Source organism: Thermobia domestica, chromosome 2, assembly GCF_964235325.1.
Source record: "Thermobia domestica chromosome 2, izTheDome1.hap1.1, whole genome shotgun sequence".
NCBI classification, from domain to species: domain Eukaryota; kingdom Metazoa; phylum Arthropoda; class Insecta; order Zygentoma; family Lepismatidae; genus Thermobia; species Thermobia domestica.
This window is the reverse complement of record NC_137455.1, coordinates 127976923-128000531: the sequence shown is the minus strand read 5'-3', so window position 1 is coordinate 128000531 and position 23609 is coordinate 127976923. Positions and strand designations below refer to the sequence as shown.

At 34.2% G+C, this 23609-nt stretch overlaps 1 protein-coding gene across 1 annotated transcript in view; it reads right to left on the bottom strand.

The window, feature by feature from the left end:
* Gbeta5 (guanine nucleotide-binding protein subunit beta-5) overlaps nucleotides 1–23609 on the bottom strand; it is a 106344-nt gene that overhangs the window by 4496 nt on the left and 78239 nt on the right. Inside the window, exons 4-8 of the mRNA XM_081745886.1 lie at nucleotides 21182–21308; nucleotides 13876–14019; nucleotides 12453–12593; nucleotides 6694–6790; nucleotides 5632–5798 (exon numbers count right to left, since the gene is read on the bottom strand). Of these exons, the coding sequence (XP_081602012.1) occupies nucleotides 5632–5798; nucleotides 6694–6790; nucleotides 12453–12593; nucleotides 13876–14019; nucleotides 21182–21308 (676 nt within the window). The remainder of the gene's footprint in view (nucleotides 1–5631; nucleotides 5799–6693; nucleotides 6791–12452; nucleotides 12594–13875; nucleotides 14020–21181; nucleotides 21309–23609) is intronic.

Below are 23609 nucleotides of genomic sequence, written 5' to 3'. Positions count from 1 at the left end.
TCCTGTAATTGTTATGACAAAAAAAGTAATATAGGTTATGTGTGTTGTGGTATGCCCTCTTGTATCTCGGATCTAAATGTTGTAGATAATGTAAGTTGTCAAAGTACTACTCCCCTACTAAAAGCAGTAGACATAACTACCGCTAATGTTCCTAATCAAAAAGTAGAAGACGTAAGTGAGTCTAAAAATATCAGTCTCCAAATCCTACACCACAACGTCCAAGGATTAGGAAATAAAATAATCGAATTAAAAATTATTTTGGAAAATGAATTAAGTAAAACTGATGTCTTGTGTATATCGGAGCACTGGATGAATAAAGAAGAAATAGAAACAATTTCACTCACAGGTTTTAAACTATCTGCGTACTATTGTAGGAAAAATATATCCCATGGCGGTATTGCCATATTCGTCAAAGAGGACTTTCGTATCAAAATTCTAACGAATACCCTTACATTGAACGTTGAGAAAACTTTCGAATCTGTAGCACTGGAATTTTGCGATCATAATTTAATACTTATCTGTCTCTATCGCACGCCAGACAGTAATGTCAATAACTTTTTGAATAAATTAGAATGCCTTATATCGGAATTCTCGTCCTCTAAAAAGTCGTTAGTAATTTGTGGTGATATTAATATTGATTTTTTACTAAATAATAGCAAAGAAAAAGAAGATCTCATTTCGCTCTGCGCATCATTTAATCTGAAACCTATCGTAAATACTCCTACCAGAATAGGCAAAACAAGAATCTCTGCTCTTGACCAAATTATAATTCCACGTGATGATTTCGTATCTCATGTTGATGTACTAAACCTAGGCTATTCTGATCATAATGCTCAACTTCTTTATTTTTACGCAGAAATAATTAATAAGAATACAAACGTGGGCGTGGAATGGTCTGAACGGCGTTCATTTACACCCACTAATGTGGCATATTTCAGACACTTGTTGAAAACTGAGTCATGGGAAGATGTTTATATTGAATGTAATGTTAACGACCAATTTAATTCCTTTTTATGTATATTTACTCATTATTTTAATATTGCTTTTCCTAAACAAAAATTTAAGATAAATAAATCGGTAAATGTCAGTTCGAAGTGGAAGACTTTTGGAATAAAGGTTTCTCTAGAAAAAATGCGCTATTTACATCAACTATCCCGACGGTGCCGTACTCCCGTGTTTAAACGATACCACAAAATGTACAGACGAGTTTTACATAAGGTCATAAAACAGGCAAAAATGTTAGAGAATGATACTTACATTGGGAAAGCTTCCAATAAAATGAAAGCTACATGGCAAATTATTCGGAAAGAATCTGGGGAACGAAAACCCTCCTCTAACATAACTAGCGTTTCTTGTCAAAATAAAATTATTAAAAATCCGACTGAAATTGCAAATGCTTTTAACGATTACTTCACGAATGAAGTGGAAAAGCTTATCACTAATAACGTGAACAATAAACTATCTAGGAAACAATACGTTAGTAGACACAACGATATTTTCGAAAAATCATTGTTCCTGCACCCAGTAACTAGTCAGGAAATTTTAAATACTACACTGAAAATGAAAAATAAGAGTTCTTCAGGATATGATGAAGTTCCTGATAAAATTCTAAAGCAATGCTCTTATGAAATTGCTGATATCTTATGCTTCATAGTAAATAACTCATTTAGTAGTGGCGTTTTTCCTGAGGCATTGAAGCTAGCAGTTGTTAAGCCCTTATATAAAAGTGGCAAGAAAGATCTTACATCGAACTATAGACCAATATCATGTCTGTCTACCTTCTCTAAACTTTATGAAAAACTTATGTATATAAGACTAGTTAGCTTTCTAAATAATTTTAACTTAATATCTCCTGCTCAAAATGGCTTTAGATCAAACAAGTCTACTGAAACTGCTCTTTACTCCTTTCTCTATTCCGCTTTAAATTCAATAAACGCTAAGAAATATACAACCGGCATATTTCTTGATCTTAGCAAAGCTTTTGATACAATTGATCATCAAATTTTACTTAAAAAATTGCAAGATTATGGTATTAGGGGAAATGCTTATGAGTGGTTTAAATCGTATATATCCAACAGAAGGCAAACTGTTGAAATTAACTGTCAATCTCGAAACACTCAGGGAGTAACCAAATGTTATTCAGATACCAAAGAGTTAAAATTTGGAGTTCCTCAAGGTTCCATCTTAGGCCCTATTCTATTTTTAATATATATAAATGATTTGCCACAATGTTTAGACTCTGCTAAAATTGTTCTGTATGCTGACGATACAAATATATTAGTAACTGGAGAAACTTACGTTGAGTTATGTAATGCAGTAGATTCCACCATGTCTGCTGTCAGTAACTGGATGGATAGAAATAAACTAATACTAAACACAACAAAGTCTTCGTGCATGTGCTTTCACGTAGTAAAAAACGAGATAAGAAAACGCCCTTGTGTAACAATTAACGGCAAAACGTTGAATTACGTCTCGGATATCAAATTTCTTGGTCTTTGGGTGTCAGATACATTAGATTGGAAAATTCACATTCAAAAATTATGTAGTAAATTGGCTCAAACCTGTTACATGTTAAAGCTTTTACGAAATAGTGTCAGTCAGCATGTTCTGCTCACAACTTATTTTGGACTTTTTCATTCTAAATTGAAATATGGTATTATATTCTGGGGATCTACTGCACTGCTAAATTCCATATTCGTTTTACAAAAGAGAGCTTTAAGGTTTATGACCGGAACTAAACCTCAAACTACTTGTAAACCTCTATTTAAATTTCTTGAAATCTTACCTCTTCCATGTTTATATATATATGAACTTCTAAAATTTGTAAGAAAAGATATACAGATAGGTACAAGCAGCTTCCGGTTGAACTCAGATATTCATATGCATAATACAAGACAAGCGTCTGATCTTCATGTAGAGTTCTCACGTTTAAAAGTACATAAGAATAGTACATTTCCTATGGCAGTGAACATTTATAACAAGCTTCCTTCCACTTTAAAAAACAAAACATCCGGTTTCAATAAAGAGTCAAGTACTACCTACTCGAGCACTGTTTCTATTCTGTAGAAGAATATCTCGCGTGTAGTAAATAAGGTTTAAAGTATATATATTTTGTATATCTACAATGTAAGGTTTTATTAACTGTTATGTTGTTTTATATCGATGTATGTAAATTAGAATAATGAAAAATTGTACTTTTTTTTTTTTTTTTTTTTTTTTTTTACATAAATTCATACTATTTTAATATTGCATGTAGATTTAAATGTATACATATGTACACATTCAGTGTTCTTATGACGTGTCCAACTCATACGTTCACGTTGTGAGCAATTAGTATGAAAAAGGATGAAAATAAATACAAATACAAATACAATAAGTTACTATTAAATATGGAATACAGTGTAATGATTATACAAAGAAAAGAAATTACTTGGGGTTTGGATATCATATTAATGACAAACAACTGCACAAAGCTGACCATATAACCGATTTTGGTGTGTCAATAAAAATTGGATATTCATCTAAATTGGATTGCAAATGTGGCTTACAGAATTCTTGGATATATAATGAGATTTAGAAGTAAATTCAAGAATACTGATGTGTTTAAATTCTATATGCTGCGTATGCGTCCCAAATGGAATACGCGTCCATAATATGGAATCCTGGTGCACAAAATAATATACGAATTATAGTCAATTCAATCAAAACTTGTCTGTTATTTAATATATAGACAGAGAAATATATCCTCAGTATCGAAAATATTTGCATTTTTACGAAATGGCCCATTGTATTCTCTTGAAACAAATTTTTAAAAAAATCTTCTGTGTTTTTTGAATAAACTTACAAAGAATGAGATAAATTCACCAATATTATTATCCGGAATTTCCTTTTAAGTTCCGAACAGGAAAATGCGCACGTGGCTTCTAGCATTTCACGAAGCATCACAGCCTACGGATGTATTAAATATATCGCCTATTAGAAGAATGTGCGCCATGTATAACAATATCCAATTAAATAGTCCTACAATAGATTATATATATATATATATATATATATATATATATATATATATATATATAATCTAGTTTTTGTTTTTATTTTCCTACTAATATAATTTATTCTAATATATATACTGCTGAACACTGTCAATAGGTGTACACCTGTTGTATTCAACATACAATAAATTAGATTAGTAGGAAAATGAAAACAAAAACTAGATTTTAAAAAGTCGCAGTAAATGTAACTGATGGTATGTACTTCAATTGAAATGTATGATACAACCACATCGGAACTACAAGTAAAAAATGCATAACAATTTCGCAGTTTTATGTAATGTCCAGTGTTCTACTGTCCTATCTTGATGCAATATGTTGTTGCTATTGCTATAGTTTTACTAAATTGAAATTGCGAATTGATTTGAAATATATTTGAAATTATATTTGTAATATATTTGAAATATATTTGACATATATTTGAAATTTAGTATAACTACAACAAACAAGCATAAACATTTCAGTAAGTATATGGTGACAAGAGTCATCCCATCGACATCAATACGACAATTCTACGAGTCGATACAAATATAGCCAGTATCCTTGCAGTTGCAAATACATCTGGACTACAACTCTAAATAAGATCCGTGCAACAAACGAAGTATTGCAAATAACACACTGCATCATGAAGTACGTTTGTTATCTCATCTTGGTCTTCAAAATCCATCATAAACTAATACAGAAACGTATTCAGGAGCTATTTATCATCGATGTCCGTACGATATACGAACAGTCCCTAGCACATAATATAAATAATTGAAAACAGGGAGTTACTTCTGCCCATCCTGTTTGCAGACCGGAGTTTAAGTCACATGCAGTCACTACAGTATATACATATTGATTACTCACTACATGATTTGACACTAGACAATTGCTTAAATATATAGTTCCATATTTTTCTTCCCTTTAGCCTACTTTTGCATATAATTAACTATGTTTTGTATTTCAGTTTAAAAAATATTTTCAAGTAAGTTTATTATGTTATCATTCCCTATTGAATGTACGAAGTAATATTTTAAAACAGTTCCAGAATACATTTAGGTTTTAGAAACAACCTGCAACAAAAAGAAGTAAAACAAATAAAGTATATTTCCTTCTAAGTAGTTTTTTTTTTTTTTCCGGCAGCTACATACTTTAACAACTTCCATCAAGTTGCTGCAACATTCGTAAATCCATTCTTCCTTTAACCGATTCGTTGAGTTATTTATAATACAATTTCAAAATAAACTTTTCTGACGAATTCTTAAATTTACAATTTTTCCTTCGTTTCCTTGTCATTCTACACTTTCTGAAGTGATGTTGGTCTCTAATAGCGCGTTAATAGTTCTGAAGAAAAATACAAACATTTTATATTTGTACTGCTCTCAGGTTACTTGCACGTCAGAGAAATATATTATTGTGTTACAGTTGGAGAGAAAACAAGTATCACCAGCTGTGTTATTTCGTCGTGAGCACAAGGAATTTATTAAACTACTTTTTTCCTAGTATGATCATTATCGGAGCCAATAGGCACCAGTTCCAAGAAGTTTTTGAAACTATCGTACCAGTAAATAAGGAATAATATAAACGTTACACTTACCCGTAAAGTATAATCCCAACTTCCTGTGGAAAAGGCGGTACCATCTGGAGACACTTTTAGACATGAAACCCTGTTTTCATGGCCGTAGAGCATGGTAACTCGGATGCATTTCAACGTGTCCCAAACATTAACAGTGTAATCATTGTAACCAGCAAACAACATACGTCCTGCGAAAGAATATATGTTATTTCTTAGTTCGAATTATTAATTTTTATTTAATTAATAAACTAATATATCCACATTATCGTTATTTTGAACATGTGATGTACCAGTATATTTATCATTTGATTAATTTAGTTTGTCTCATCTAGTTAGATCAAAATTCTATGATCCTAAAACTAATTCTAATCCAATATGTTAATTGTTTCTTGTTTAACATTCCTTGATTTCTTTGTGTCAACATGTTGTGTTGCGGATTGAATGAAGTAAGGTTTTGTGAATGATAAATAATACGAATAACATTGAGTTTATGGTGAAAGTTATGTAACTGAGGATTAAATAGAGCTGGATGCAGTATGAATAAAATAAATGGTTTGAGGCAGTTATTTTGAGTTGTTTATGTGGAATAAAAAATTACCAGATTCGTTGCATATAGCTTCCGTATCTCTATGTAATTTAGTCAATATAATTTAGTATTAAACTTGGTGTTGACACAAACTATGCTCAGTCTATGAGTTATACTGTTCAGGAATCATCTTCCTTATATTAGACAATTTATTATTCATTTCAACTAAACAACAATAGTATATATAAAGAATTATTTAAGCACTTTTTTTTTTTTAAATAAAAATCCAGTTTCTCGAGATTGATGCCAGAGTGAATGTCGCTGTGCTGAGCTTTCGTTACCATACATCGGTAACATCTTCAGAGCTATGTGAACATAGCTCTGAAGATGTTACCGCTGTATGGTAACGAAAGCTCAGCACAGCAACATTCACTGTGGCAGCAATCCCGAGAACATTGGATTAATAGTAGACGCCAGCAAAGCTTCAAGATCATCGTCACTTTTTTATTGTTCATATAATACTGAAGTGTCAAATGAATAAATAATATCTTACTCACCACTAACAGAAAAATCAACGGAATTTACTCCAAATATTATGCTTTCTTTACTATATACAGCTACTTCCCTATCAGCTCGAAGATCAAATAGACGACACTGAAAAGGAAAATGGAAATCAATATCAAAACAACTAAATGGTGTTTCTCTTATGTTTTTTAATTATTATTCATTTTTTTTTCGTTTTTATAAATTAAATACCTAGAAATTTAATTACGAAACCTACCTCAGTTGGTGGCCATTAGTTACATAGAAAACAACAACTAAATCAAGTGGTCGGGTTTTCTCCATGGCTATATGATCAGCATATACAGGAGATTAGGTTCAATTTATGTTGTAGTGCATTTGCTTCTGATAACATGTTTAACTATAGATTGACTCATAGCCTTGGTGCTGAAAAAGGACGTTATGCTCCTAATGAGTCAATCACTCAATGAAGCGACCATTTTACAGAGTAGTAAGGAAACAAATGGTGACATCTATAAACAAGAGTAGTTCATACATTTAAGGAAGATTTGTTGTAAACTCTGGATTTTTAAAATAAAATAAAAACGTAGTAAACAAACATTTGCAACATTTTTCATTTACATCGTCATTTGCCTACGTTATTTCAGGTCATTTTTCATAACCGAACGCAAGTATGACCTCTGCTATTGCTATAAATACAACGGTACCTCACAATGAATATAATGCATGGCCATTTAAGTCAGTGAGGTTAAAAATAGGCAATAAGTACTAAGAAAGCACTGTGGAGTAACGTAGGAAAGAACTAACCCGAGATAGATGGTTGTTGAGAAGAGTTAAGGAGACTTCATCCAACAGTAGATTGATAATGGTCGACTATGATATATGCATGGTAATTCATTAATTTACGAGCATTTTACATTCGGGAACCTAGTTTCGTAATTGATTATTTAAGTGTGATGTACTTCCGAAACTACTTTCGATTTTGATATGATTTGTATCTGGAGGATTCTAAAAGATAGAACAGCATACAGAAGTTAACAATGATTATGTGTATTACGTGGGGTTCTAAGATTATAGTGACACAGACCACTGAATTCTTGTTTAAATTTCCACAATGAGAAACTTTTAAGAATAACTGGATCAAAGATAATCAGGAAAGATGTATATGTTCATGTGCTTTTACCTAGTTATCAAATTGTTGGGAACCATAAATACCATAAATAGTTCTGCTAACACATTAAGTAACGAAATTACGTGATTCATTCATTAGATAGATGGAGTCAAAAAAGAATTGTTCATTGTCTGTATTCCTCGAATAACCAACTTTCTTCGCCCAGAAGTCTATTGTTAAACTATTGTGCTGTTTGCGATAAAATCATTATTGTTCATGTAGTGACCAACAATATCGTATTCTGATTGAGATGCTGATAAGACTTGAATTGAATTGAATTGAATTGAATTGAATTGAATTGAATTTGAATTGAATTGAATTGAATTTCTCTTTATTTCAGCGGGCGAGGTTCAGCCGGAGGCTGCTCTGCCACCTAACCCTTGTCATAATTACAAAGAAAAGAAAGGAAAAAAAATAAAGACACAAATAAGATACAAGATACAAATAACAACATAAAGTGATACATTCAATAATACTAATGATAAATAAAACACTCAGTAAATGTAAATGAAAAAAAAAAAAAAAAAAAAACTATACTCATACTGCTAGTCCAATTTCAAACTGTAGTAAACTTGTCATGTGTGCCAATGCTTTGTCTCTGATCTCTAAATAATAATGTTTGGAGTGATGATTTAAATAAATTATACGGTTTGTCAGTGATTGACTTTGGTAGGGAGTTCCAGATTCTTACTGCCGAGATTGAAAATGCCTTCTCTGTTATTTTTAAAGAATGCCGGGGCATATTCAGCTTATTACTTCCTCGGGTATTGTAACGGTGAATTTCTGATCTACATGTTAATTTATGATGCAAGTAAGATGGTGCTTTATGTGAATTTATTTTGTATAGTAAACAACAGTATCGGAGATATCGTCTTCGGGACATGGTTAGGACTTATAAGTCATAGAGGGAAAAATTCAGTTTGCAATCAATTGGTGTTTGGTTCTTTAAGTGAATCTAGAAAGAAGATGTCAGTGGACCAGTTATAAGCTTTTTTTTTTTTTCTAATCTGTACATCTACATATTAATAGCGGTGTCTGTGAACAAAAAACTTCAGATCCAAATTGTAAGTGACTAATGTTTGTGACTCTTAATCTCTTGAATCACCCGACCGATCTCGATCAAATTTTTAACGTACATGCAGTTCTGGCCAGGGAGTGTTTTTAGCTATTCACTTTGACGGTAGAACTTAGGGGAGGGGAATTATAAAAAATCAATAAATCTTAACTCTTGAACCAAACGACCAATTTCGATCAAATTTTCAACATAGACGACGTTCGTGCCTAGGATGGATTTTACCATTTCACTTTGACGGAACAATGTAGGGGATGGGGAGGAGGGGAAGATATACAAAAATCAATAAATATAAAAATAAAAGGGACCATGTTCGTGAGTTAATAACTCTTGAACTACCCGATCGATTTCAATCAAATTTTCAATATAGATGAAGTTTGAACCTGGGAAGTTTATTATTATTTCATTTTGATGGTAGAGCTTAGGGGAGGGGAGGGTAGGAGGGTAAATATATGAAAATGAATAAAACTTGAACCACCCGAACGATCTCGATCAAACATTCAACATAAATAAGGTTCGGACCTGAGACGTTTTCATCATTTTACTTTGACGGCACAATGTAGGAGAAGGGAAGGGGGGACATATGAAAAAAAAATAGAAATAAAAGTGATTGTCTTTGTGACTTCATCACGCTTAAACCACCGAATCGATCTTAATCAAATTATCAACATAGATGAGGTTCGGACCTTTGGCGGTTTTTATCATATCCCTTTAACGGTAGAACTTAGGATAGGAGGAGAGGAGGGGAGAGATATAAAAAAAATAAATAAGACTTAATATCTCTTGAACCACCTGACCAATCTCGATCAAATTTTCAACATAGGTGACGTTCGAGCCTAGAAAGTTTTTTTTTTCTTTTTTAATATTTTCATTTTGACAGTAGAACCTAGAAGAGGGGGAAGGGAAGAGGAGTTATCATTCAGACAACAATAATGTCTTGCGCTTGCGCAGGGCGTGCGGGTTTGCTAGTACAAATTAATATAAGAAATAAATCTGGATATACCTAACTTTTCTTGGTTTAAAATGTGATGCAACAGGAAATTTCAAAAATAATACAATGCTGACCAGGAAGCTGAATTAAAATACTGACATACAATATATAGGCTAAACAAAATTGCTTTTCTAAATACTTTTTTCTTGCACACATAAAATGAAAGTACATCACTGTTTGCAATTACAATTAATTAGGTAAAACGTTGCTAACATGTTAATGAGTATGCCATATCTCTTTTCCAATTGTGTTTGATAGAATCAGAATTTACTTTGATCTGTTCAAACCACGCAAATTAATTACTTTTTAGCGGAAGAAACTTTGCACTTGAGGAAACAAAACTCCAGCATCTACTCTAGATGAAAATATGATGTTGTAAATTTGACTCTGATAGGTGCGGAATTTTCAGTGTTGCATAACATTGGGAAGATGATAGAGCTATATGAATTAAAAGATATTAAATTGTTTTCGAGAAAATGATAACATTTCACACACCATTTGGCCTGAATTCTTAGTCCATGTCCTTAATTTATTTTATTTTATTTATTGCTTTTTCATGAATTCTCATTTATGTTCATACCGCTTGAATTTCCTCTAATTCCGAATACTAACAGAAATTGTCACTAGAAGAATGACACAAAAATATTTCACCTCCAATATCGAGTTTCATATTGCTGAAAATAAAATTTAAAGGCATTCTGTACACTGCAAATTGAACTTCTTGTATTTAGTCGAATAATGTGATTTAAACGGCAAAGGCATATGCTTCAATTCACTAACAAATGGCTTATGAATGCCTAAGAAATAAATAAGTGCTGGTCATTGTACTATATTTTATACTTTCCTTTTTAGAAATGCAATCATGAATCTGTAGAATCATTATTTAAATATCAATTTACGAGACATCATAAACAAAATCCCTAGTGCCGTTTTGGAAAACATCATCAAAGTGTAAACACACTGTCAAGCACATACTTGTGGATTTTTTTAGAAGAGTTTTTATATATTTTAGTTTGTAGAATTGAATCGATGAAAGAAAAAGGGTTCTGAGACTATTTTGTGTAGCTTTAGCATATTAAAGAAAAAATATTTAAATCTAGAATGGGAGATCTCTCTTCCACCCAACATATTTTTCAGTGTCGCGTTTACACTATGGTAGAGTTTTCGACCCCACCCTATCTATACACAAAGTAGCGTATACCTCTAGAGAAGTGGAAAAGTTCATAAATCAGAAAAATGTCATTCGGATCTTTTCTACAATCGTCGATTCAATTGTTATTCCATTGTTTATTTAAATGCATTACGAACAAAATTGTTTCATCCGAAAATCGTCTTTACAAAAATTACTGATTTCTTTTAAGAGAAGCAAATTATATTATTATATTGTAAGATTGTTAATAACTATTTATTTATAAAATATGAACAAACTTGTTAGAGCACTTTCTGAGAAAATAATCAACAAACAAAAATCCCCCACCAGTAAACTACTTTGTTTATTTTATATGATTTATGACATTATGGGATTGTCTCTGAAATGTTCATTTATGAAATATGAACAAAATTGTCAAAATTATCCTCTGAAAACTAATTAAATAAAAATCCCTTAGGAAAAAATCATGGTACTTCATGAGGAATTCAATATCATCTTTCGATATATAAACAAAATTATTAGAGCCTTTTCGAGAAAACTGCAATTTTCGATTTTACCCTTCAGTAAACTGTATATATTGGGTATGGAAAAAAATTTGAGAAATGCCCTAAGGAATCTCACAAAAAAGAAGTTAGAAATTTGGTCTCGACATATTGAACGTATGACTTCTATGACTCTACAATATGATGCTCAGAGGTAATCCGAAACACACGTTTGAAAGGATAACAGGAGGGGTACAGAAGTCATGAAGTGTAAATTTCAGAAATTCGATCTTTCACGGTCATAGGATGCTTCACTCGTATCGCTGCTACGGTGTAAGTATAACTTTGTAATTGCTGTTATTTATCTTGAGAAATATGATCCATACATTCCATAACAATTTCCACGGAAACTCAGTTTTATTGATTTTTAAATTAAAAGTGCAATTTTACCATTACAACTCGTAAATTTTATATATTTCTTTTTAATCAAAAAAGAATAAATATTCAGATATTTGCAGTAGGATTCGTGATTTTGTTTTTAGTTGAGTTTAGTTTTCTCGTTACCTCTCAGTATCAACACTTAATAAGACATGAACCTTGGAATGTTAACCATAGTTAATCAATGTAACTCCCACCTTGAATGAACCTCACGGTCCCGACACTAAAGGCGGGTACACAAGCTATTTAGCTCAAATCGATTCCTAAAATGTTGCGTTCACCTTTGTTCTTATTTTCTTATTATTATTTACTAGCCACAGCATAATTAGGGAAGGAAGTTGCTATGAGTCATTTCCTATTTTATTTATTTATTTATTTATACTTGGATTGTTCCACTTCTATTTCCTCATTCATTCACTTACATTTCTAATCATTTTTTAAAAGCCTAATACGCATAAGGCATCACATCTTATTTTAAAAATGCTTTTACCGTTGCATCATCAGAGCCTGTTGCTATTGCATCTCCACTAGGGTAGAATTTTACAGTATTAATATCTGATTCGTGTCCTTCAAATGACTGTACACACTGTCCGGTTCTCATGTCCCAGATAAGAGCCATTCGGTCACAACTCTGAAACAAAGAAAATGATAATTACGACTTAAAAAGAGGCTAACACTAAAGAAAATTAAAATAGGACGCCGTTCCTACTTTTTACTATGACTTTTTAATAGTTGGTTAATAATGTGACCACACCTGAGGATTATAAAGGAGCTAATAGAAAGAAATTTCGCAATCTTCCATTACCTAATATAGATAAATTAGTGTTTGTTTTAGTCATGTCCTTGTCCTCAAAACATTGCATCTGAAAAGAGTCAATTTTTAAAATGAAACTCAATTTCTGTTATTGGAAACAATACAATAAAGAACATTAAATACAAAATATTATAATAAAGATATACATATTCAACATGTTTAACACATTATGACATCACTTACTCAGGAGTATCATTTCAGGTTTTGCATTGGAAGGAGGCCCAAGAATCTCCACTGATATAAACAGATGTTTCACCTTTTTTATTAATGTATGGCTGTACTAATGATTTATATTTGAGCACCCCCCTAAATGAAGTTTCTGAATTTACCAGAAACAAACATTGTATAGTTCAATTTTGAAAAATTTCAACTTTTACGTATTTTGAACATTGAAACAAAACGCTGTAAAATAATGAATTAATTATATCATATAATCTAATAGACAAGTTGAATCATATAATCTAATAGACTCATAAATCACTTGAATAGACAGCACAGTCTTCATTGCTGTGTAGTGATGGGTTCGATTGTCGTTAGTAGTGCAAAATTACATCTACACGATATCTCTTGAGACACAGAACAAGTAATAAACAATGCAATAATTTCTTACTAAAATAACTGATACTGAATATATGAATTTCATAAATACACGCACGAGACGAGACAGGATTCTATCAATAGAAACAGACACATTTTTTGAGACGAGAACCTCAGCTCTTGTATTGTGCGTATCCCTAGAATTGGGGCAAGGAAGAAGATAAATTTGTTTTACGAAACTACAAATACAGTATTGTTGAAATTTCGCAAAAGTGATATTAGAACTAGGTACAAATAAAAATACAGTTGCTCTTATTTAACGAAGGTAATAAGATTTTTTTCTAAATAACTGTACATTCTTCTATTACATATAATATGCAATAGCAAGGTCTACTCAAAACCTCGAGTCAGGGATATTCGTATTTAAAAGATATAAAGAAAAACCTGATAAACTGCGTAGAATACATTTTATCCAATGGTAATTCTGATTCCCAATTTGCACTGTACTATGGTACAAGCTTGCACAACAATGTAAGAAATGTATGAAATTACGAAAACTTACACCTGATACAAATGTGTTTCCAGTTTCTGATGGAGCTAAATCCAATGCCATTACATCTCCACTGTGTCCGTGAAAACTTTGAAGCATTTGGCCAGATTCTACATCCCAAAGAGCACAAGTAGAATCACCACTCCCAGTTAATATCTAGAAGAAATGGACAAAAGTCAAAAATACACTTACTTAATAGCAGTGGCGGATTCCTACCCCCCCAGAAGAAGGAACTTTCTTATTTTATATACATAAATAAAACTCATCTCACAGTTTGGAGCTCTTAAAAGTAGCTCAAAGTAGCAGTATTAACCCCCCCCCCTTCCCCTAGAAGTTCGTCCTGGATACGCCCTTGCTTAATAGAACCATTTTCCTAATTAATGGTCTTGAATAAAATGAGAGTAATAAGCCACATACATACACACACACAAAAAAAAAAAAAAAAACTAAAAAACTTTCCTGACGTACAATAAGACCGCAATGACGCGTCTTTCTTATGTAGTTTTACGATAACTATCAATGGCCACAAATGACACTACATTCAATAACAGTGGTCTAAGTGAGACGGTATGCGGTGGTATGCCATACCGCTTCTGGTTTTTTTAGTGATGAAGGCATACCACCTCTGGTTTTTCAGTAATCAAGACATACCAACTACCTGGAGAGTAGATGCTAAATAACTTTAATAAATCCTTTTTATACACAGTAATTGACGAATAGCTTTGCACGTCGAAGATTTTATTTCTTATGTAGAAATAATTTCTAAGTGGACAACACGGACATTTTTGTTACCTTTTGTTTTTAAAATGAGGTGTCTTCAAAGAAATTGATCTAGTATATATTTTGATGTGCTATATTGAATTTTCTTATGTTTGTGTATCGTCTTCCTTAATACATGTAGATACATGTCGTGATTTGAGCATGGGCGGAATTAGGAGTTGTCTGCTGTGGAGGGTCGGATCTTCCGGACTTTGGATTACTCCTCAGTCGAGTAAGGGTCATGGAGTTTCCGCAGGAAATTATTAATATAAAGATTCAGTTTTTGAGCATGTTCCTGTATAATTCTCTATAATACAACATAAGGGGATTTTTTTTCTTTTATATTTTTCAGTTGCTGGAGGCGGAGGATCAAAGTCTCTCCAATGGCGTGGAATTAAATTCTCTCCTCATAACTACAGAGAAGCTCTCCAATGGTTTTCAGTCATTATGTAAATAGAAATGCAATCTTTTAGGCAACATACTCTCACTGTATTTCAACATTTAGATAGGCGGTATGTCGAGTCCAAATCGTAATAAAACCTACCGTCTCTTTTTTTTCCCACTTCGAACACTGTCCAATAAAAGTCTAGATAAATGAAAGAGATGTCTTCCAGGATATTAAAAGAATTTTTAAGAAAACTCGAATCACATACACTAACATCTAAGTTTCCAGAAACTCCCCAAAAATTATTTTAGCTCTACTGTCTTATTTTCTGGTTACGGGTCTGCCTTGTGTATCAACAACTTGACCGTATAACTGAATCCCTCGCAGGGAACATTCCCGGCAATGGTGAACAAAGTTGCAGCAGCCCTTTGTATCTCTGCCATGCTATGTCAACTCTCGAATGTGACCACCAGCACTGAGACAGATGTATATTCCGTTCATTGTGACGACTCCACCAGCACTGAGACAGATGTATATTCCGTTCATTGTGACGACTCCACCAGCACTGAGATGGATGTATATTTCATTCATTGAGACGACTACCTGCCATCTGGACTCCGCCAGGGCTTTTCATACAGGCTCCTGCAATTCTTTTTTTGTTCTGAAATTTGGTGGGGGAGCAAGTCACGTATGCAGGCCTTACGGACGCACCTCACCCAAAGCCACTTAGGAGTGGTTATGTCAGGGGTGTAGCCAAGGGGGGGCATCGGGGCCAGGCTCCCCCAAATGGTTTCCTGCCCCCCCCAAATGACCAGCTTTTAAAACATCATAGTAAAATTATCTCGCTTCATTCATTTAAAAGTAACAAAGTTTATTGACAATTAATAATTTACGGTAAAATAGTATGGAGAAATATTGTTTTTCCATACCGATCGAAAAATAGTATAGTATCTCTTCCTTATACCGATCGAAAAATAGGATACTTTTTTGTGACAGCAGATTACACAATTTACTGCGATTTATATTTGACAGTTTGAAGACAAACGTTTTAACAAGGTACTATAAATACAGGCATAAAACAAAGGTACTAAACTGATTTGTAAGTACAGTATATTTTTATATGCTTTAACAAGTGTTTTAAAATACATAGAGGATGGAAAATTTGGTGAGAAACAATGATTTTATTCAATTAGGATTTCATTCGCTCTCTCTTTTATTTCTACTTAGTGTAATAAAATAATTATGTTTTTTTAGTCACGAATAATAAATAAATATTTTTTGTCAGGAAACCGTAAAGAAATTAAGTGAAATTTCAAAGAAAATCAATCTTGTGTAGATAGGTTCTATATACAAGGTCTTAAATTTAAATATAAAGGTAACCAAGAAAAGTTTTGTTGCTTTTTCACCCACCACCTTCGAACATCGATATGTTACCTAACCTGGAAGATCAGAAATAGTCCCCATCAGCATCGACGACCTTCTGAAAACGTTCTGGAAGGCCATGTAATCCATCGCGGTAGAACTTGGTGGACCGTGAAACGAAGAAGGTATCAGGTGCATTTTGGAATTTTACTAGGGATTTGAACTGGCGTCCTCTAAGGTGATTGTCCAAAGAATGGAACAGGTGATAATCGGACGGTGCAATACACGGGGAACATAGTGGTTGCAATATTGTTTCCCATCCAAGGCGAAGAATGGTGTCCTGAGTCATCCTAGCCACGTGGGACTTAGCGTTGTCCCGTAAACGAGGACCCGTTTGCAATTCAGAAGTGATGGCTCCAGAGTTTTGAGTTTTTGTTGAGCACAGCTCAACTGCTGACACTACACAGTTGCATTGATACTCTGACCAGCTGGTAGCAGTTCCCGATGCACGATGCACCAAACACACAGAATGACCTTCTTCTGGTACAGTGCTGGTTTCGGCTGTTTTGAAATCGGTTCATGGGATGCTAACCAATGATGACGGCGCCGTGGAGCTCCATATAGGACCCACTTTTTATCACATGTCAATGTCCTGTCCAGAAATGGCTCCGAAACAGCAAATAAACACAGACGACTGCCGCATTGCCTTCTGGCCCGGAGTCAAAACATGTGAGACCCATCGACCCAACTTGTAGTGCTTCCCAAGTTGATGGATGTGCTGTCGAAAGGTTTCTCCACACACTGAATTGTAGTCCCAGTTCCTCTTTGTACATGTATTGGTCTTCCGGTACGTAGTGTTTTCGGGTGTTTCGTCATCGTCCTTAAACTTATTAAACCATCGCTGCACTGTCCGCGTCGTCACGACACCCTCAACAAATGCCTGGCATATCTTCTGTCTCGCTACAGCGGCGTTTGACCTCCATTTGAACTCGTTTAGCATACATGCTCTTATGACGCTCTGTGGATGTTCCATGTTCCTTCTGTCTTTACGCAAGTTCACGGTGTGTATGAATTGCCACACACCACACGAACACGACCACACGAACACGTTGGATATACCCACACGAACAACTGACGTTCGCCTTATCTCCACTTGCATTCAACTCACAGTGTAAGGTCCAAATGAGCACAGACCTACACGAAAAGGGACAGAATTTTCTTGGTCACCTTTATAGTTATGCCCAAAAGTATAGCGTTTGGTCCCGGGCAGTAGTTCTTGATTAAGCATAATAAAAATTATCTTGAATATAATTTGTGGATAATAATAATAATAATAATAATAATAATAATAATAATAATAATAATAATAATAATAAGAAGAAGAAGAAGAAGAAGAAGAAGAAGCTAAAATAGTGCTTTTAGTTTTCCAGAAGGAAACCAAAATTTTCCTTTCGTTCAGTTCTCAAAAACACTAGCAGCAACACATTTTTTGGCTTTGTACATTGTAGCTGCCCCCCTCAAAACGACGGGCCCCTCCTACAGAAACCTGCTGGCTACACCCCTGGGTTATGTTCACAGTTGAAGATACCAAATTGAATTGTTGGTACATCGCACCTTGGTTCAGTGGATTTGGCTGACACTCAATCTGTGGATTCTCTGCAGCACTGCAGATGTAATCTTCCTGGTGCTTTTTGTGGGCACCACGGGCTCCTGGTTTGTCTAACCGGCCACATTAGCTTTCACACTAATCACCCCGAGTGTAAACTCATTATCTCGACAATGTTTCACAATAGACTGAAACAGTGATGTCGTCATTTCCTTTCCGTTACCATGGTGATTACCATTTTTTTTCTTTTTTTGTTTTTTTGTACAAACGTGTGAAGCGAACGTTGTATTTTAAAGTATAGTATAAATAAGGACAACGGCTGTCAATTAATTATAAATTTGTAATTATAAAGTGTGTTAAGGAATGATAAAGTTGGTAAGAAAGGGTACAGATTTAGAATGTAGAAATTACGAATAAAATCAAGAAAATTCATAAAGAAAGAGTAATATCTAAGGAACTTTTTCCCAAAAACGCCACATCTTTAAGTGATAAGATAGAAATCAAATAATTAATGTAAACATCATTATCATATAATCCACCTTAAGAAGCAATTATACACAATAGAAACACTCTAATGTGCAGATTGATAAACTGTCGGCACAACGACAACTGTAAAAATACACAGTTAAAAAAATCTTTTAGAACGATGTTAATTCTATTGGGACATTTACTGTCCTTATGTTCACTCTTAATAATGGAAGTCCACAATACTAATGTCTTTAATATTACAAAAGAAAGGGGAAAAAAGCAAGCCTTTGGAAGGTTTGAATCCGGATCATCAGTGGATATAGGTCAGATCTTTTCTTATATTACCTACCAACTTTTTTTTAAAAGCATTTAGAAACAGTACAATAAGAAAATATCCATTTATGAATGGTTCAGCGTATATTCTAAACAACTGTTAAACATTAATATAAGTATCATAACATTGCATACATGAACAGGATTAACAAATCAAAAATTTTCCAGTATTATCTAAGGTTAATATCTGATTATGAACAAAGATTAGTGTTTTTTTCTTTTTTATATATCTGTTTCTTTTCTTTTTTTAGTCATTGATTAGAAATATTTAAAAAGAAACATAAATATTTCATTCATTCTCATGTTTGCAATTCCGAAATATTTCATCATCGTTTTCGCTTTGCATTTAGGTCCTTTAGATATTTAGGCTATATGTTGTTTAGAAAATAAAATGGCGATCACCATGGCAACGAAAAGGATGACGTCACACTATTTCAGTCTATGCGTGTGCTGGAAAAACGAGGATGAAAAAGCGCCACGATATTTCCCAGTAATAGTATAATTTATATGACGGTTGACGACATTTACGCAACCACAACTTGAGACACATTACTGCTTTCGACATCGTTTTAGCGTCATTTCCCAGATGATAATGGAGTTTTAATTCGGTTTGATATAAACCGAACAACCTTCTGTATACAGTGGTTTAATGTCTGTCATGCCGTAGAAACTCACTGATCTTGCCCAAAGTTGGCATACAAGAAGAGAATGATGGTACATGGTAATTATCCCAAAAATGGTGCAAATAGGATATCTAGAACATGTTACACAGGTTATTCATTAAGCATAGAGTGCTCATCTTAATGGAAAGTGTTGTAATCATTCTGAGCAGGCACATAAGCAGCCGTTGGGGTAGTTAACTGGTCGTACAGATGTGTCTGAGAAAGATATCTCATACTCACTGTAACCTTGGTAAAGCTGGGCGATCCTCGTTACTGCATCCCGATGCGTTGTGAGGTGCCGTCTCAGCATATCGCACATATGCTCGATAGAGCTTATATCTAGAGATCTAGGAATACTGAGTAGAGCGTACTGGGATACCCAGGTTGTATGATGACGACCGTTATACTGCTGGAAGATGGCGTCTCGCAAAGTGTCCGGCGACAGGATTTACGACGTCACGAATATAGGTCGCACTAGTCATATTCCCCTGAATGACCAGAGGCAAATTGGATGTGTAGCTTAACCCCCCCCCCATACCAGTGTGCCAGGAGTATGTCCTACATGGCGTATGCCAGCACACACTGGATTTCGTGTCCAAGACCAAAACTGCTTTTTTTTTTTTTTTTTTTTTTTTTTTTTTGCAGAATACCACCAAACTATTCATCTTTCCACTAAAGTTTTGGCGATAAGCAAGTGACAAGTGTAAAAGAGCAAGAGGAACATAAACCTACTTCCAGTGACGTATTTAAGGGGGGCCTTGCGGGCTTAAGCCTCCCCCCGAAACTTTATTTTATATGTTAAAGTAACTGAAATATCTTGCAGAATTTTCACATTTCCAGTTAAGAAAGCCCTCCCCCCCGAAACAAAATCGTAAATACGCCACTGCCCATTTCCAACAACCGATCGTTTAGAGTTCGTGTGCTCACATGGGGATCCACATCTACAGTGACTCTGATTTCACTGACGGTCGGCGTCAGGACCGGCTCGTCCATATAGGTAAGCTAGGCAGCCGTCTATGAGAGGAAACCTTTAGGGGTAATATGGCTTTTTTTTTTTTAGTTTGTAGCATAAATAGGGAGAACAGTTATTACAATAAATTATGCAAAAGCATCAAAACAAGCTATCATATATGGTAGCAAGCTTCACCGCATACTTGATCAAAATTGAAGTGACTGATCGAAATCGAAATGATATTAAATTTTATTCAGATCAGGAGGGTAATAGAAGGTACTTTTTGTTTAGGTAAAGGTCCTTATTAAACAAAAAAGTATATCACTATATCAAATTGGCAACGCTCCATTCCCTTTCCTTCCCGGGATGAAGGGGTGAAAATGTAAGAGGGACAGGGGCGCCAAAATATTTCTCGTCTAGGGTGTCAAAATACTAGAGCCAGCACTAGTCATCGTCCTATCAGAACGGCCCGAACGATCCTTACTCACCCAACTCCCCATATCCTTTGAACCTCAACTTACTCAATGAACAAATCTGCCGAATCTAGCCGAAAAACAGAAGAAATAATTTCTATGTATATATCTGGATATGTGTATGTGAAAAATCGCACTTCTGCTTTCTAAAATTCAATTTATACACCCGTCAACGCTCATATTTATTTAAAAAGTTCTAGAGAATATTTAAAATATAATCGTAATTAATATTTATTTAAAAGTATGATAATTTATTTTCAAAGAAAATCATCAAATAAATATAAAATATACCTTACGTGGTTCTAATGTTTAACTCACTTGTTGATCTGAATTGGGAAACGTACAACATGACATATAGCTGGTGTGAGTTCCTACAGTTTTCTTTTTTGTCGACACATCCTCTTCCAGACTCAATGGATAGACTGTGATTTTGTTGTCAAGTCCACTGGAATATAGAAAAGAAGTCTCATTTGTATTATTTTTTAGATGGAGAAATATTCAGTAAAGTACATATATGTCTTATACTAAACTTGCAGCATAGGCACTGGGGTAATTTTAAAGGAAATCTATATATCTATGCTACCGAAAAAAGACATCTCGTATTCTTCTATTTCTGCCACATAACTCTCAGGCAACAGAATGTATTATATATTAGCTACGGCAATATGCATTCTTACTATATCAGAGTGGATTGGATTAACATTTTATTTCATTATAACGGAAATGTAACTCACGAACTCCAGACAATAAGATATTTGCAATCTTTCCCGAGGTTTTTCATTCGTCAACAGGTGTGGGTAATTATAAACACAATTCAACAAGTTTTTCAAATTTGTGTGTTACGATTAGACTAGTCAGTAAATATTACTACTTATAGTTTATAGAAGAATTCTATATGCTTGAATTAAATTATTAAACAATTTAAATGAATGATACGGCTACATTACTTATTTTTTGGGCACATCAAATTTTTGATTTAATGTTGTGTATTTCATTATTTCAACGTTGAATTAATATACAGATGGTTATTAAAATAATGGTAGCATTGAAGAAAATGCAACCAATCCTCATGCAGTATAGCACTCAGTTCCGTAGCCAGGAAGAAGGAGGATATCTACTTTCGATTCTGAGCTCCAGAACTGACCACAAATGCTCAATAACGTTGAGGGATTGGTATTGAGCAAGTCAGAAAATGTTGAGTTGAATTGAGTTCATTTTAAGTTTAACGTAACATTCAGCAGCAAGGCTATATGAGACGTGGACCTATTGATTAACGTGGAATCCGAACCACATGAGATCTCGCCGAGAGTCAGAAAATGTGTTACAGTTCATCCAATGTTTATGAAACGACGCCTCAACAGCCCCAGCAATGGGAATTGGCGCATTGTCATCTTGAAAAATTCAGTAATTGGTGGGGAGCATCATCTGGACCATAAGATCCGTGTGATCACTTAAATGTTTACATAATCACTGGTAGTAATGCATCCTGTGGGTGTGAGATCTACAGAATTTCAGGAAATTGTGGCCCACAACATTACAGAGCGTCCCCATGTTTCACCGTAGAGAGGAGACAATCCAAAGAATAAGCTTCTTCAGGTGTCCGCCATACAAACAGAGCATATTGCTGAAAATATTTTGTAAGTTATAAACGGACTCGTCGGTTGCAATCATTGGCGGTCCACTTTGTTCAAATGTTCTCGATACTAGTTTCTTCGTGCTAAAGCGTTGTTGACGGTCATTAGTGGTTTAGAAATTGTAACCCGACAGCGGATTTTCAGATTATGCAACTCGCGTCGGACTCTGTAGTTGTTGCAGAAGGCTGTTTCAGGTGCTGATTGAGTTCCGCTGTCACTTTTCCTGCATTTGCTCTACGATTTTGGGTGATAATATTCTTCGGGTATTCTCGTTATTTTGATAATCATCTGTACGTCTACCTTCCTTTAAGAAAATATTTTTGTCAAAAGGAAACCTATTTATACAAAGATCAAAGAAATATCCGTGAAATAGTGCACTAGACCCTATATCTGTTGATTTATCAGAAATACGAGTTCGTATATTACATGTAACCGCTGCGTTGATTCCGCCAGTAGATATGCAGTGGCAGCGTCAAGAGAGGTCGTGTAAGGAGTGCAATAGGCATGACACCTGTTTGTAACGCCGCGCAATGCATAAATTGTATATGGTATTACTCCTAAGTTGTGTCTACTCAATGGTCGAACTAGAAATAAATTACTATCGTTATTCTCGTATGAATAGCCCTATTTTAGGTATACTTCAATATAATAGGGTTTACTGTTAAATTTCTACAGCTGATATGGTCTTTAAAATCTAAATTTACTACCGCGATATGCCGTATCAGCTTATACCGTCCCAATTCTATCATGAAGGGAATGTAGACAAATAGAACCCATCTTCACGTCTTTCAACGAAGACGGATCACCACATAATTTGAACGGGTTAAACTGTCTGGATCATAATTCAGGAAATTCAGTCACTAGAACCAATGTCAAAGCTCTAAAATATTCAGATCCAAAATATTCATACAGTAAAACGACTACACATGGTCTTTTTTGTCAACTGCAACCTAACGATGCCCACGCATCACATTTGATGAAATGGAAGAATACTTCGAAACGCAACAATCTGGAGCCTAGCAAGAACAAGTATCGTTGAAGGAGCCTGCTCCCTCGCAAGACATTGTAGTGGAAGTAGTACCTAAATCCATACTGCACTTTTAAAAATAGGT